Source organism: Heptranchias perlo, chromosome 14, assembly GCF_035084215.1.
Source record: "Heptranchias perlo isolate sHepPer1 chromosome 14, sHepPer1.hap1, whole genome shotgun sequence".
In the NCBI taxonomy this organism is placed as follows: Eukaryota; Metazoa; Chordata; class Chondrichthyes; order Hexanchiformes; family Hexanchidae; genus Heptranchias; species Heptranchias perlo.
The window spans coordinates 40,897,467-40,915,048 of NC_090338.1; the positions used below are offsets into that span (position 1 = coordinate 40,897,467).

The window sequence follows — 17,582 nt, forward strand, 5'->3', positions numbered from 1 at the left end:
CATGTCCCTTTTCACCATCATCCCTCTCCTGGGCCAGTGCCGCATCACACTGTGGCGAGGAGATGTGGCGCTTTCATTGGCCGTGGATGAAGTATCTGCCTATTTAAGGTGGCAGACATGTTGGCATCCAGAGTCCGCACGGCCGTTGCCATGGCCTGCATGGACTTATTTGAGAGCCAAGCTTGAAGCTCAATGGGGGCTGCCACTCTCTCCATCGAAGACATTCCCGCACTTACCTGCACCACCAATCCACTAGCGATGGAGTTGGATTCCTCCATCCTCTGCGTTATTGTGGAGAGTGTACATGACACCTTTTCCATTACCTTGAAAGGTGGGGCTGTACCGTGATCACTCTCACTCTCAACGATATCCCCCAGGGTTCAGTATCTGTGTCCAGCTGAGCAGAGCTTGGAGAGGAGTGTGCCTCACAATGCGGACTCTCCGCAGCTGCCTCTGCCACCAGTGTCTGCTCGTGCTCACTTGTGAGTGTTGAATCACCGGGTGACAATCCAACTATCTGCCTAACAGGACCCACCGAAGTGTGAGTATCTGCGTTGGTGCATGGTTGGATGTGATGTGATGTGATGTGATGGTGCGACCTCAGAGGAATTCAGCTCTTCCAAGGAATCTCCTTCTTCCATGATGCCTGCCTCCTCATCAATCCGTGGAAGGCCCTGGAAGACAGCATAAAGCAATATTAAATAATCATCGGAGAAGTTGCAATCTTTCCAATGAGCAGACTGAGGTGTGGAACACATCAATCATTGATGACATCAATTCATCATGTGTGTGAATGATGTTAAAGTTCTGTCACCAACTGTCTGCGGGTTGACAGTCTCTCCATCTCCGACGGCCAGGCATGCAACCGTTCGACTTATGTCCATCACCTCCTCCCGCATCTGTCAAGGGCACTATTTCTGGTGGGGCCCCCTCCAGTTCTCCTCCTCTCCCTTGCATTTTGTGTTTTTTTTTCGACATGGGGTGGAAGAACAGAAGTGTATAACTGAAGGTGACATGTTCACCCGATGGATGCATGGCTTTGGATGAGGCTGACAATGAAGCAAATACATCAGAGGGATAGTATCAGACAGATTCATCACATTGCATCAGGATTGGGGTGAGCAGGAGTGTTGGTTCACATATGGGGAGGTGAGGAAATGCATAGACAGTGAAGGTAAGTTGATGATGAGGCCTAAGTGGGTGAGAGGATTGATGTGATGGAGTAGGCTTGCCAACACCGAGTGAGGGGGGTTGTTCTTTTCACAGGATGTGGGTGAATCAGCAAAAGTACTCACTTTTCCTGACCTGGTTAGGTCATTAAATCGCTTCCCGCATTGTACCCATGACCTGGGCACCGTGCTCTTGCTGCTGATCTCCTCTACCACCTCCAGCCACGCCTTCTTGGTGGCAGAAGCAGGGCGCTTCCTCCTATCAGCCGGGTAAAGGACTTCCCTCCTGCTTCTGACACCAGCCAGTAGCAACTCAAGGGAGGAGTTGCTGAAATGTGGTGCTGCCTTCATCCTATGATGCTGCACTGTGGTATGGTCCTCCTTTCTCCTTCAAAATCCATTGTTGCAATGGCCTTTTAAATATCCCAGTCACAGCATGTTATTCAGGTGCGCACTACGGCCACTGTGCAGCATGGAGACGCGAAACCCGGAAATAAAATTAAGGGCCTTCAATTCAATCGTGAGTGCTCCAACCGACGTGCAAAATTTTTTGGGGGGTTTCCCACGCAACTACCCACACCCCCTGCCGGCCTGGCTGACTTCCCGTCACCTTGTTAAAATCATGCCCCATGTCTATCTAATTTAAAATACACTTGTAAAAATGTGACTGGTTATGTAGCAAAGCTTGTGATAGTGACTCATCCTTTGAGCATTTTGTTCCTGCATGTGCTTTGAAAATTCTTTCTTTAGTAAGTTTTTTAAACTGCCCCTTGTTTATAATGTAGAAAAATGTTGAAGGACATTTATTGCACAGCAGTCATGTGATTAAAAAGAATTGTATACTGGAAGCTGTTTTTAATGTATTTATATATCCTTTCTTTGCTGAATCTATATTTTAAACCATGTTCAAATTCTTTGAACCAGAATGGGATTCCAGGCCTTGCTTATGAAGAGATGCCTGAAATCAACATACCAGTTGATGAAAGAATTCACAATAAAAGTGACACGGTAAGATACGAACTTGACTAATATTTAATGATGCTCTGATTATCATACAAAGTATAAATCCAGAATCAGAATTATTGCATTACAGCTTCAGAATATCTCTGTGCCTTTCAATCTTAGTACCTGACTATCAAGGGTCAATAATAATGGAGTATTGCAAAATTGCAGTTATACTCTTTCACTTGTTTGTAAAACCAGTTGTATTGTGCAGTGCTGTCTAGAATCTCCATTATTTTCAATGGGAATTAATTAGTTGGTGGGGAGGGTGTGGTGGTAGAAGAAGCAAGGAATTACATTACCTTTTGACCTCTGTCCCTGTGAATGGTTAGCTCTCTAACTGGGTGATTAGGCAAAATGTGGATTATGGAACAAGAGGCTAAGACAATAGTTGATGCCAAGACTAGGAGTTGTCATTTTTCTCTTCTATCTGTTACTCACCAAAATGCTATAAGAATCAAGAAACCTAATGCACATTGGTGAACATTTTGGAATATAGATGAGTCTTCTAACTCAAATTCATCAACAGCTATAAGTTGCACAATATTAGGTTGCAGAGACCTTTCATAATCTTGTTGCGCTCCCCTGATAAATATCCCAGTAGCTCAGTGGGTAAATGAACAGTGGTTTTGTGTTGGTCCTTACAAATCAGGAGGTAATGGGTCGGATTTTCCTGTGAAAATAATGGCAAGGCTAACACTGCTCACCATTTTTTCTGTGCATCTGGTACAGCAGCTTCTGGCTACCACACATGCGCAGTCAAATGCGGAAATCTGGAAGTTGCTCTAACAGATGCCCTGTTCCTCCGTAAACTCTGCGAGAATGACACCTCGCTGGCTGACTCACCGTTCAAATGATTGGAACGGCGTGAAGCTCCTGCATTGACCTGATGGGTACAAACTAATCTCGCCCAAAAAACGTCATTTAAATCTAAACGCACTTTTAACGGTGTGGTAAGTCTTAATGACTACCAAACAACCTCTCTGGCACTGAAAATTAATCTTTACAAGTGTGGAGTTTCATTCCTTCAGATTTTAATTGTTGGACATTTTTTTAAAAAGTAAAAAATATATTTTACATTGAATTTACTTTTCTAACTTACACTTCCTGGTTCTGACTCTGCACTGCTCATTAACATGCTTTAATCTGATTGGTTAAGGGGATACACGGTTGCTTGCCCTGTTCAGAGGTCCCAGATACCCAGGAGAGGGCGCCACATTGGATTGAGCGCCCGATAAGAGGACCGTGCCGTGAAAAAGCCCATGAAAAGTCTAACGAACGGTGGGCGTCATTCATTCGCCGCTCACAGGAAAATTGGACCCAATAGGTCTAAGCTGAGTCGCTAATCTCAGTTGGGGCACTATAGTTGGCTGCAGTATCTTTGGGATTGGGGGGGGGGGGGGGGCGCGGGGAAGCAACCGCAATCTCCACCCTACATTGGCACCCATGATCCCTGCGTGTGTGTTGATGTTTCGGGAGGACTGGATTGGCTGGCTTATCGTGTCCACCCACCCAGTTGAAGGGCCCGCTGACACTTTTTGTCTATGCTCACACTTGAAGAATGGCCATATGGGCAAAGAGCTGGATGGCTGGTGGTGTCTTAGAATTGTACCCCAGCATAAGATGCTGCCTTCAGGAGGAGTAAGGGGTAATATCAATAAACTTCAAATAGCCATGCATGTTGTGTTAATACAATTCCATTCCTGTCAGAAATCATCTTTTGTAATTTGACATTTACTTTAGTTGTGAAAAACACTTTGATCTGGATATTGAACATAATAGAAAGTTTTGATATGAATTGCAATGATCATAGAATAACATGGTTTCTGCTCGCAAGCTATTAAATTTTGGCTACTCTGCTACATATGATGTTTTTCTCAGGATGATATAACTAATGTAAATGGTCCAGCACAACCCACACTTCCTAGAAGTAGAGGTTTCGATATGATCTACAAAATAGAAGATGTTCCTCCCTGGTATCTTTGCATTTTGCTTGGATTTCAGGTATTTTCCTTTCTTTTCTTTTGTTTGCATGCTAGTTGTGTGTAACACCTTTTTGTGTAGCTTTTTTAATAATTACAATCTAACATCCTTATCACAAAAGCACAAGAAATCTTTTTGTCATGGTCTATAATTTAGCTTGTGTACCGAATGCTTCTTTCAGCTTTGAGAGTGTGCTTGTTTTAGAACATCCATATGTTGATGTCAGTGGAAATCCAAATCAGATGGAGTGTAACACTGCAATCTCATTAAAATTTCAGCAAGTGCTGAGTGTTTTATGCTAAGTCCCCCACTGGATTTGTGTCCATCAGTCAGATGTCTTTCATGACTATTCTCCAGCTTGTTCCCTTGCCTGACATTTTATCCTGCAATGCCCTTGCTGTAGGCCTTTTGATGAAGAATTCTCAAGGGGGTTGAAGGAATGAAACTATTTATAACATGCCCAGGAGAAATATCACTAGCATCATCTGTCGGCCAGGACAGGAGGTGGAGGTGATTCTGCCCAGATGGAGCAGCTACTGAAATTCATTTTAGATTTGTGGTGTGGTGGTGCTGCATGTCAATGTACCAACATACTGCCCTGTGGAATAGGAGGTTGAAGGTTGATACAATTCCCGATAGCTTCCTCATCTCACTTGGACCCTTGGGGATAGATAGTGACTTGAGATGAGCTACTTTATCACAGGGGATATTGGAGGTGAGTTTATTTAGTCACATCTACTTGTAGGTTTAGGTTGATACCGACAGACTTGGCAGCCTGTTTTTCTTCCATATGAGCATATGTCTTACTACTGTTGCATAGTAAAGTTCTGTTGGAGTGACATCCATTGGAAGTAGCAACAGAGGCTCTTTTTATATGAATCCATTTTTAGCAGACACATTGCCTTATGTTTGAAAAAAAAAATTCTTTTTAAAGAGACCTAAAGTGAAAAAAAACTTGTGAAAATAACTTGTTAATGGTATTTTTCTGAATCTGTATAACTTGCTTTAATTTTCATCTCAATTTTTTTCATTAATTTCTGAAGTCAATAATTTTTTCAGCACAAACACGTGAGGGAATTGCCTATTGACAAAACATTGTTAAGAAACTTTAATTCTGGTTTTGGTTTTCCAGCACTATTTGACTTGCTTTAGTGGAACCATAGCTGTACCTTTCCTGCTGGCTGAATCACTCTGCGTTGGAAAAGATCAGCACACAGTTAGTCAGCTGATTGGTACTATCTTTACCTGTGTGGGAATTACCACACTCATTCAGACAATATTTGGATGCAGGTTTGTAATATCTGTAATTGTCTGAATAATGTGAATTCTTTTTCCTTTTGAGATCTCTAATAATGTATGTGTTTTATAATAGTCTGCTAATTTATAAAATTAGAGAAAGTTACAGAAAGAATAATTTTTAAAAGATGCTTAAGAAATTATTCACTTGATATTTAATGGGCTAATTAGTTGTCATTCAGTTTACCTGACACTGGTTCTGAGACTTTATTCTAGTTGTTTTTCTCTAGTCACCCATTGCAATCTCATTATAATGTTTTCCTGATTTGGTTGCCATATTTTATCATTTGTTCGACTGTTTGGTGTTCTGCTTCCAGGAGAATTATCGGCTGCTGTAGCACCCCATCATTTTTTTTCTGGCAAATCTTGTAAGAAAGAACTTGCATTCATATTTGATCTTATTACATCTTCAGGAAATACTAAAGAATTTTACATACAATAAATTACTTTTTAAGTATAATCACTGTTGCTTTGAGGCAAATACGTCAAACAATTTGCAGTTGGGATTTAAATCTGCTCTTAGTGGAGGAAGGGCTGTTGACCAGCACACCTCTGCTCTTCTGGTCAATGTTCTTCCCCTTAATCAACACTACTAAAAATAAATTGTTTGGTCATTCATTTGTTATTCGTGTTTACCTACATAACAATTGTGACTACATTTCAAAAGTAAACACATTGGCTGTGAAGCACTTTGGGATTATAGATGCAAGTTTTCTTTCTCTGCTTTTGTCTCTTTCTTGCACTCTCTCGCTTGGTCTCAATCATGTTCTCTTTCTTTTTTTTTACACACATGCACCTTGAGGAAAAAGAACACTGCACTAAAGCCAATCTCTGCATAGCTAGAATATTTGAACATAACACCACATTTATGGGTACTATAGAATATCTTAGGAAATGATGTATAAGACCCTAGAAGGGAAAACTAGTTATATATAGTCATGCACACAGTGCAAAATGGCCAAATAGTCAAACTTTATTAAAAGTTTGTTTGTGTATATAGGGAATTAACCCATACAATAAACAAACCCAATTCAAAGCAAAGATCTTCAAGACAATGATACATTGCTGTAATTTATTCTAGCACTAAGGCATGAAACTTTTCAGGAATCTTGTTATTCCACTTGTGCCAAGGTCAAATAATTGTGACTCCTGTTTCAATCAAAAATGATTCAGTTTGTGGCTAGAGTATTTCATAGATTGGCATTCTTCTCTTCACTGACCCAGCCAAGTTAAAGAAGCACCATCTTTAAAAATAAATGTTTTAGCAAATCTTTTTGTTTTAGAAAATTAAATGATGACAAATTGCAATGAAATGTATCAATCTATCACTGACAAAATGCTGCACTGCTCTTATTGTCTCTTTCCCAAACAATGAAGATTTAACACATACATTCATGAACACCATGACCATTTTAAGGTCAGCTAATGCCTTGGTGTGTGTATCAAAGGTAAAATAATGGAACAGTTCTAAATCATTCTACTGCAATTTTAATATAAATATTTAATCTTCAGAATGGCTGTACAAATATAATCATGGTCTGAAACCTTTAGTTGTTTCTGTTCTCCCCCCACAAACTTTAAACCCAGCCCTGTGATTTCTGCAATTGCTGAATTGGCTGATATTAATCTTTTCATTGCTTGAGGATTTGTCATTTTTGTTCTCACCAAAACTAATGTACAACTCTTCACAGCACATTGTCCAAAGCTGGCTGCATTTTCTCTGCATTTATTAGTCCATAATTGCCTTTCCATTCATCTTCTGCCCTCAACTGCAATTGGTATTCAGTTACTGTAAAAAGACATTTAAAAAAAAAAGTCAAAAGGAAAACAAAACTACAGTCTAAATAATGGATTTTATTTTAAAAGTCCAACAGATCAAATAAGGTTAAAAAAAGTTGCAATTGTGGGGGGGGGAATGTTTAAATATTAAAAATGTAAAGGGGAGAAAATGTGGGTTGTTGAAAATGTAAGAAATAAGTTGTTGATGCCTGGTATATCTATTGGCTTGTTCCAACTTGTGTATATGATTAAGGTTGAATGAGCCTGCACTCATCTGAAGGAGTATGTCATGTTGGTAGCTGTTTTATATTGTAAGCCTTTGACCATTAGGAACTGGGTTGTGACTGCCCAAATTTATTTTGCTTGGAGCCCTTTTCAATCAGTAGGGGACAAAGATTATCAGTCCATCAGAGGCGCAAGGACAGTGTGCTGACATACTACTTGTTTACAGATCTATCTTCCCATAAATTTTTGAAAGCATTCCAAGAGAAACACCTCAGTTGCTGTATTGCAGTAGAAATAATAATAGTTCCTTCACCATGCTGGGATTTCACCAATCCAAGTTAAATAAGAAGATAATTTGTATTTTAGTGATGTTGGTTGAGGGATAAATATTGGCTAGGACACTGGGGGTACTCCTCTGCTCCTCAGGATAGTGCCATGGGTTTTTTTTCCATGCACCTACTGTGGGGGGGTGTTGCGGGGGGGGGGCGGTTGGGGGCACAGACGGGACTTTGGTTTAATAGCTCAGTTGAAAGATGGCACCTCTGGCAGTGCAGCATTCCTCAGTACAGCACCGAAGTGTCGGCCTAGATTATGTGCTCAAATCACTGGAGAGAGGTGATCTCCCGACTCGGGCAAGAGTGCTACCACTGGGCCAAAGCAGACTGATAAGTGCTGGGAAACCCGTCTCCAGCAGAGTTACGACGACTGAGCTGGAGAAGCCCTGAGGAAATTCATCATCTAAAAGAAAAGTGGGGGGAGAAAATTGGATAGGGCCTATTATTGGGCGGGGATAGCGTGATCCACTATTACCCTGCACCCAATGGCCCCTGCACAGGCAGCTCGAGACTTTCGTGAGGCCTGAGGACTTACCTTCAAGCAGCGTTCCGAATCAGCATTGACACGAGGGTTCAATGCAATTCACACTTTCCACCAGCAAGGGGAGCCCCAATCTCTTAAAGGTAGCTGGTACCTGTTAATCTGCCCATCTGAGTTTGTACCAGGCCTGCAGGAGTGCATGCACCACGGTTCTCTACTGATGCACTAGAGGCTTTGGTGCAAGGGATGGACAGAAGGAAGGACATCCTATATCTGCTGTGGGGGTGAGGGGGTGCATGCAAGAGGCACTATATAAATGCAAGTCTTTTTCTTTTAGTGTATGATAAACTTTTTTCACAAAAAAATGAGGTGACAACAAACTTTTATTGCTTTTTTAAACATTACTGAAGGGAGGGCCTTTGACAAGGTACCGCATGGTAGGTTGTTACATAAGGTTAAATCTCATGGGATCCAAGGTGAGGTAGCCAATTGGATACAAAATTGGCTTGACGACAGAAGACAGAGGGTGGGTGTAGAGGGTTGTTTTTCAAACTGGATGCCTGTTTCCAGCGGTGTGCCTCAGGGATCGGTGCTGGGTCCGCTGTTATTTGTTATTTATATTAATGATTTGGATGAGAATTTAGGAGGCATGGTTAGTAAGTTTGCAGATGACACCAAGATTGGTGGCATTGTGGACAGTGAAGAAGGTTATCTAGGATTGCAACGGGATCTTGATAAATTGGGCCAGTGGGCCGATGAATGGCAGATGGAGTTTAATTTAGATAAATGTGAGGTGATGCATTTTGGGAGATCGAATCGGGCCAGGACCTACTCCGTTAATGGTAGGGCGTTGGGGAGAGTTATAGAACAAAGAGATCTAGGAGTACAGGTTCATAGCTCCTTGAAAGTGGAGTCACAGGTGGATAGGGTGGTGAAGAAGGCATTCGGCATGCGTGGTTTCATTGGTCAGAACATTGAATGCAGGAGTTGGGATATCTTGTTGAAGTTGTACAGGGCATTGGTGAGGCCACACTTGGAATACTGTGTACAGTTCTGGTCACCCTATTATAGAAAGGATATTATTAAACTAGAAAGAGTGCAGAAAAGGTTTACTAGGATGCTACCGGGACTTGATGGTTTGACTTACAGGGAGAGGTTAGACAGACTGGGACTTTTTTCCCTGGAGAGTAGGAGGTTGAGGGGTGATCTTATAGAAGTCTATAAAATAATGAGGGGCATAGATAAGGTAGATAGTCAAAATCTTTTCCCAAAGGTAGGGGAGTCTATAACGAGGGGGCATAGATTTAAGGTGAGAGGGGAGAGATACAAAAGGGTCCAGAGGGGCAATTTTTTCACTCAAAGGGTGGTGAGTGTCTGGAACGAGCTGCCAGAGGCAGTAGTAGAGGCGGGTACAATTTTGTCTTTTAAAAAGCATTTGGACAGTTACATGGGTAAGATGGGTATAGAGGGATATGGGCCAAGTGCAGGCAATTGGGACTAGCTTAGTGGTATAAACTGGGCGACATGGACATGTTGGGCCGAAGGGCCTGTTTCCATGTTGTAACTTCTATGATTCTATGAGGAAAGCTGTCTGCTCAACAAACTCATCCCTCCTTTAATAGTTCAACTCCACGACTTGAATTGTTACTAAATCCATCAAACTCTACTCTCGCCAAAATAATTCTTTGACCCAAACTTGTACTGTCTGCTTCAATGACATTCCCTTATAACTTATTCCATGACTCTTTTGCCCTTTTGTTGTAAAGTTCTGCTTTAATTCCCTTTTTACTCCTAACTGTTTAATGTTTAACTTGTTGCCCCCTGGTGTTTAAATCCTTCACCATAGTGGACAATATGCCTAATCACTTCTTTTTTCTTTTTCCCCACATCCCCACATCCCCACTTCTAATACTTTCTAATAACTTAAATTCCTGATGCCCAGAATCATCTTTCTAACCCCTGTACACTCTAAAGCAATATTATCCTCCTTGTGATTTAGTTGCCAAGAATGGTGAACAGTATTCCAGATGGAGTTATGGCGATGCCTTCTACAGCAGCAATATAACTTTGATTTGTACTTTAAAGGGATGATTTTTACAAAGGGAGATGAGGGGGCCCTCTAATAACACATTTTGTAAAATTAGCCCAAATGTCACTGCTAATACAGTCCACTACCCAATTTTAAATAATGCATTGGATCCTTAATTAAGAATTCCTTTGCAAATTAAACTTGGTAACAAAAAGCAATTAATTTAAACTGAATTGAAAAGATAAGTAATTGATCTGTGTCACAAAGCACCAATGTTACTGGTCAAAATCACAGGAATCATTGTTTTTTTTAACTCCATCATATCTGATTATGCTAACATTTTCTAAATTTTGATTTGCTTAGGCTTCCCCTATTTCAAGCAAGTGCCTTCGCATTTCTTGTTCCTGCCAGAGCTATTCTTGCCCTAGACAAGTGGAAGTGTCCAGCTGAAGGTACTTAAACTTATACTTGAAAGAACTACCTGAGCAAAACATTCAAAAATGAACTGTTCTTATTTTGCAATGCATACAAATCAGTGGCAAAGAAGCATTAGAGGATTTCCAATTAATCAATGTAATGTTCAAATCACAATTTAAGAATTATGTGTGGTCTTCACTGTTACCTTTTTGGATTTGATTTGTGTTCTGTGACTAGTATATAGATATTCATGATTGGCAGTGCACTTTGCTTTCATTTCAGAAATAAGAAAGACAGCCACATAAACAAGGCATTTTCACAAACAAAATAAGACTAGTTATGTATGTGTGTGTATGTATGTGTGTGTATGTATATATATGTGTGTGTGTGTGTGTGTTATCTGATATCCTGTCCTTATATGCATTTTTTAAACTTGACACCTCAAAGGCCCTGTTCTAGGCTACTTGTTCCCGCCTGTCTCTCTATGACTGGAACCGTAATAATCTTGTTATATCTAGCAACTGGCATGAATAATACTGCCTCAGTAGGCTGGCCAACCTCTCTTGGCTGTGTACATTTGTACCATTGCCCTTTTTAGATGTCCATGCAATTTCCCCCTGTTAATACCAGTATTATCATTCATATAAAATGGATGACCAGGTATGCTGATTAGACAGAAGAATTTTGAGTGTGTGTTGGCTGTTCAGGAAGCTTTGTGTCAGGGGTTTTGCTGCTGCCATTTTTTTGTATGCCCACAATATTGGGACAGTAGGTTCCTTATTGGAATCCCCTTTTTTTATCTTTTATGGAGCAAGATGAACAATCGAGGAATGCCATGTAGATCAGGCTGCACTAGAAGCTGACTACCCACCCGCCAGTACTTCTTTGTGTTAATTTAGAGGCAGAAGTGTACCTAGTTGACAATGACCACAGAGAACTAACTACACAGGCTTCATTCAGCAGACTGCCAGATGTAGACCTGTGCCATCTGCTGCTGCAACTTCACTTGCAGCTAATGTTGTACTGTTAGGACTGGCACTGATAGTGGTCGACTGTACCTTCAAGTCATAGTAGGTACAGCACAGAAGGAGGCCATTCAGCCCATCGTGCCTTTGCCAGTTCTTTGAAAGAACTATTTAATTAGTCCCATTCCCCTGCTCTTTCCCCGTAGCCCTGTACATTTTTTCCCTTCAAGCCACTCCTCCAACTTCTTCCAGGCATGCTGCAATGTTGTCATATGGGCAGAGTGGCTTGGAGTACCTTCATCTTTGATATTACCTCATTCTGCATCACCTCCACTTTCTCAGCCATCAAATGGAGAAAGGATTGGAATGCTTTCCTACTCTATCACTTGGCCACAGATTATGTTTTCTGCCATTGGGTTTTTCCAAGCATTTTCTTTGCATCAAACATTCCTTCTAAAGTCTGGGCTATTCAGAATATTCGCATCTATAATATTAGCAGCTATATGTGGTTGCTTTTTTTTAAATGCTGGGAACTCATCCACACTATATAAATGAAGGCATAATTAGCACACTAACAGTCTAGATGGGTCCTGATAATGTACCACCTGACAAATAATGCACCATCCAACTTATTGGTCAAATCATCTATCAAGTCTCACATACTAGGATTCTTGCATCACAGTTACGCTACTACGAGCATTGTGAAAATCTTAATGTAACTATTGCATCATACTGCATGTATCTTCAGGAGAGAATTGTCACTAATAAATCAGACTTCCTTGGTGCTCTATTCCCAATGCTTTTACCAAATGTGTAAATCAAGCTAAATATCTTGATAGTGTGAGCTACTGCTGCTGTTGTGATGTCATACAAAGTAAAGGTCTGTGAGGTAACCTGAAAGAGCTATCCAATTAGTCCCACTCCCCTGCTCTTTCCCCATAGCCCTGCAAATCTTTCCTTTTCAAGTATATATCCAATTACCTTTTGAAAGTTACTATTGATTCTGCTTTCACCACCCTTTCAGGCAATGCATTCCAGATCATAACTTTCTCTTGCTCTTTCTCTGTGGGCTCAATTTTAAACTTAAATTGTGGGGGAAGCCAGCTCCAACCTGCCGACTTCCGAGTTTCCCACAGACGCACCTGAGTGCACGCGGGCGTCCCGATTCCAGGAGCCCTGCCGGCAATTAAAGCCAGATAGTTAAAGAACCAAACGTACCTCATTGAGGTACTTAAGGAACTTGATGCATATTAGATAATTAGAACGATTTTTAACTTACCTGGATGGCTATCCCACGGCTTCTGGGCCAGATCAGGCAAAAAGAAACAAAATAAATTAAATAACAAACCATTGCATAAAGTTAAAACACAAAATCAACCTACCTTTCCACCCTGTTCCGATGTCTGATGTCTCCCTCTCCGATGTCTCCCTCTCCCGTCCCCCTCGATCTTCTGTTCCAGTGCCGGATGACGTCTCGCGCTCTCTCTCTTTCTGTTCCCCCCCACCTCGGCATTGCAGCTCCTGTCGGCAGCCAGCCTGTCAATCAGGATGGCTGCCGGGCGCGAAACCCAGAAAGAACTTTAATCACCGTCAATTACATTGCGATCGCGTCGGAAACGGTAAATTTCTTATGCGTGTTTGCCACGCGCTCCATCACCCCCCTTCGCTGCCAACCAGCTACCATTTCGAAATTGAGCCCCGTATGAGGGACATTAGACTCCAATATTTCAAGTTTAAAACGAAACACCTGCAAATCACTTCTGAATCAGATTTTCTATATCAGAAATACTTTCACAGTCATGATGGCAGATATTTTTGAAGCTTCAGTGTTAGTTCCTAGAATAAAGTTAAAACTAAGTTGTCTTTAAAAATGAGTAACTGCAGATTTCAGATGGGTTACTGTCTCAGGCGGATAATTTTTTCAAAGCAAGGAGATACTTTTGAAGTTCTTCAATTATTCACCATTAATTTCTAATGCTTGTTGAAATTTAATTGTCACTGTATCCTTGGTTTTACAGAGGAGATTTATGGAAATTGGACCTTGCCTTTCAACACATCCCATATATGGCATCCGAGGATGAGAGAAGTAAAGCACCAGAAATGGAACCATTTTTTAAAATTGTCCACGACAAAATTGACTGCTAGTGCAATAGGATATAACTCTTAGTTTTCTCCTATAGTCTGGCCTTTGCTCTGCTTTTGTAAACACTTTACTAAGTGCCACATCTGTTACTATGGCCTTTTTTTTTACGGGGGGACAGAAAGGATGCAAGGGAGCACGGGCGATGAACCCGGCAAGGTTGGGGATGGGGCGGGTCTGTCAATCTAAAGACAGGGCTTCATCTGACTAAATAGTTCCAGCATTCCACCCAGATTAACTGTCCGGGAGTGGGAATCTGACGACAGGAGGCCACAGCTGGGGACCCATGGGAACAGTCCTCAGCAATCAGTGGGTGGAGGGGATTCCCTTGCATCACGGTGGAAGGGGCAGGCCAGGGTTTACATTCCCCGACGATCATGGGGATGCCGGGAGAAGCCTGGGAGGAGTGCTCCTGGCCCACAACGAGTTCAAAGGTGGGCAAAGTTTTAAAACTTACCTGGGCCTCTTCAGGCCAGTCGGCTCCTCCCGCCGTGTTGCTCCTGCCGGGCAGCAGACAGTGCAGGACTCTCCCTGCATGGACGTTAAATTTAATTCACGGTGCTGATGACACATCGGGATGTGACTTTTGAATCTTAAGCAGGCCCCTGCCTGCTATTAGTGGAAGCCTTGTCCAGGACCTGCATCGCGGTGGAACGCGGCTTCACAATATGGCTTTCTTGGTGACCAACCTAATGAAAATATAACTTTTTTTTCTTCCCCATTTAATTTGATAGAAGATTACTACTGAAGTGACTCGTACCCTTTGTCCAAAATATTGATCCAAATTATTTTTATTAAATATTTTTTGAATAACATGAGATCAAGATTCGTTTTAGGGGGAAACTTTTTTGATATTTGCCACTCTTGATCCTCCAGAGCTGAGAGGGAGGGGAAGGCAGGTAGGTGACTTGTTCCTAAGCTGCTGCCAATGTTGCCCCTATAACAGGATGCTGCAAGTCTGATGGTAATGGTTGTTTTTCAGACTGGAGGGAGGTGTACAGAGGTGTTCCCCAGGGGTTGGTGCTGGGACCACTGCTTTTCTTGATATATATTAATGACTTGGGTGTAAGGGCACAATTTCAAAATTTGCAGATGACACAAAACTTGGAAGGGTAGTAATTAGTGAGGAGGATAGTGATAGACTTCAAGAGAATATAGACAGGCTGATGGCATGGGCGGACACAAGGCAGATAAAATTTTAAAGCAGAAAAATGCGAAGTGGTACATTTTGGTAGGAAGAATGAGGAGAGGCAATATAAACTAGAGGGCACAACTCTAAAAGGGGTACAGGAACAGAGAGATCTGGGGGTATATGTGCACAAATCTTTGTAGGTGGCAGGGCAGGTTGAGAATGGGGTTTAAAAAAAAGCATATCGGGTCCTGGGCTTTATAAATAGAGGCAGAGAGTACAAAAGTATGGAAGTCATGACGAAACTTTTTATAAAACACTGGTTCGGCCACAACTGGAGTATTGTGTCTGGTTCTGGGCACCGCACTTTAGGAAAGATGTGAATGCCTTGGAGAGGGTGCAGAAGAGATTTACTAGAATGATTCCAGGGACGAGGGGCTTTAGTTACTTGGATAGACTGGAAAAGCTGGGGTTGTTCTCCTTGGAACAGAGAAGGTTGAGAGGAGATTTGATAGAGGTAGTCAAAATCATGAAGGGTCCAGATAGAGAGAAACTGTTTCCATTGGTGGAAGGGTCAAGAATCAAAGGAAATAGATTTAAGGTGATTGGCAAAAGAACCAAAGGTGCCATGAGGAAAAACGTTTTTACTCAGCAAGTGGTTAGGATCTGGAATGCACTGCCCGAGGGGATGGTGTTGGCAGATTCAATCATGGCTTTCAAAAGGCAACTGGATAAGTACTTGAAAGGAAAAGAATTGCAGGGCTACAGGGATAGGGCGGGGGAGCGGACTAGCTGGATTGCTCTTGCAGAGAGCCAGCGCGGACTAGATGGGCCAAATGGCCTCCTTCCATGCTATGATTCTAACCTGGGTTGTATGTCCCCTTTTGGTTTTCTTTCTCATCCTTTGGGCAAGTACCTAGCTTCGGCAACATCTTGCAATCTGTGCCTCTGAGCTCAGCTGTGGAGGATTATGGGTGCTTCACGTGCTGTGTCATATTATATTAAAATATAATTTTCTAATATGTACAGCAGCATAAGTTTTCTTTATCCATTGCCGATTGGGTTTTGTAAGCACCGTGTAGCGACATTTGATTTTTTTAGCAGGTACAGAAGTTGGTGGTATTGTATGCCAGTTAACAGCATAACTTTAATAGAATAGGTTTATCTGTTTCTTTCCATTTTTGTTTTGAAAGGACAGCAGTTTCTGAATTATTCAGACACTGTGCATGATATGGGTTAATTTTAATGGAGGCAATGGATCACTATTGGGGTACATTGTTGTTCCCTGAGAGTTTTGGTAGTAATTGTTCAGATAAACTTTCCTGTCTTCGACGCTGTCTACTGTCATATGCAAAAACAATGCTCCAAGGTCCTGATTTTTTTTCTTTTGGATTTTTCATTTAACATAAGGGGGAATGGACAAAAAACATAGACAAAATAAAACTGTATTAATTTCTTTTCTCATTTGTGTCATACACAAAATCTTTAAAATATAAGATTATAATATCTATATTGTGTGCTGTTACATTTTGTGTTGCTTCAGTCTCTGCCTTTCTTAGTTTCTTTATATGTCTGTCTGTTCTCATTTCTATATTTTCTGTAATCTATACTTTGTGTCTCTTCTCTCAATCCCCCTTTCCTGCTCTTTACTTTTTCTTCCAGTCCCCACTGTCTGGAAAGCCTGTGAAACAAGCATCACATTTGCACTTTCTACAAGCACTGCAAATCCTGTAGGTCAGGTAGTTGTTGGAATTTCTTGTCCTATTTGGTTTTTTTTGTCCCACTGATCTCTCGGGGATGAGATACTGTAACTGCTGTCAGAATGGATATTGAGTAAATCGCATAAAGAAACTGTATTTTGGGAAAGATTAGACCATGACTGACTAAATAGTTTATCTTTTTATAAATAGTTCCCATCATAAGTTGAGTGCTAAGTTTCAACGCAATTTAAAAAAAAACTCTAAACAGTAAATATTCTATTTCTGATAGTTAAGTCCATCAGTTCCAATACTGTGCTGTGCGTATATATGTTAGTTATTAATAAAGTACTAATATTCAGTATCATGGTATTTTTAACAGTTAAAGAAACACTTCTATTGCGTATAGAGCATTTTAGTTGAGCAGTAACTTATACTTTCTGTACAGTTAGTTTATTGCAGGTATTTCTCTCCATAATACAGATACAAGGTGCAATTATAATATCCAGCTTGGTTGAAGTGGTGATTGGCTTTGTGGGTCTTCCAGGAGCTCTGCTTAGTTACATTGGACCACTCACAGTCACCCCTACAGTCTCCCTGATTGGATTGTCTGTATTTCAAGCGGCTGGGGACAGAGCTGGGTCACACTGGGGCATTTCCATGTTGTAAGTACAGTATTTGATTCACTATTTTACATAGCAATAATTACCCTGACCAAAAGAATTAATTGCAATAATCTAATGCATTTATGTATCTAAAACATTTAAGGAAAAATATATCTCCAGTCTCTGGTGTAAGGAAGATAAAGATCTAAATCATGAACCTACCCTGAGACTCCACTGATTGGCACTTGAGTTGGCAAATCTCATCCCCAGAGGTCATGAAACTAGAGGGTGTGTGAAATGCAATGTCACACTGGCACAGCAAGAGATGCC

The 17,582-nt window shown here is 41.3% G+C and overlaps 1 protein-coding gene across 3 annotated transcripts in view; it reads left to right on the forward strand.

Annotated features, from left to right (window-relative positions):
* The window catches only part of slc23a1 (solute carrier family 23 member 1), a 98,648-nt gene that overhangs the window by 51,750 nt on the left and 29,316 nt on the right, over nucleotides 1-17,582 (forward strand). For all 3 annotated transcript variants that reach the window (XM_067996340.1, XM_067996342.1, XM_067996341.1), the window contains exons 2-7: nucleotides 2,094-2,177; nucleotides 4,053-4,175; nucleotides 5,287-5,444; nucleotides 10,663-10,751; nucleotides 13,700-13,767; nucleotides 17,131-17,312. In XM_067996340.1, coding sequence (XP_067852441.1) covers nucleotides 2,094-2,177; nucleotides 4,053-4,175; nucleotides 5,287-5,444; nucleotides 10,663-10,751; nucleotides 13,700-13,767; nucleotides 17,131-17,312 — 704 coding nt within the window. The remainder of the gene's footprint in view (nucleotides 1-2,093; nucleotides 2,178-4,052; nucleotides 4,176-5,286; nucleotides 5,445-10,662; nucleotides 10,752-13,699; nucleotides 13,768-17,130; nucleotides 17,313-17,582) is intronic.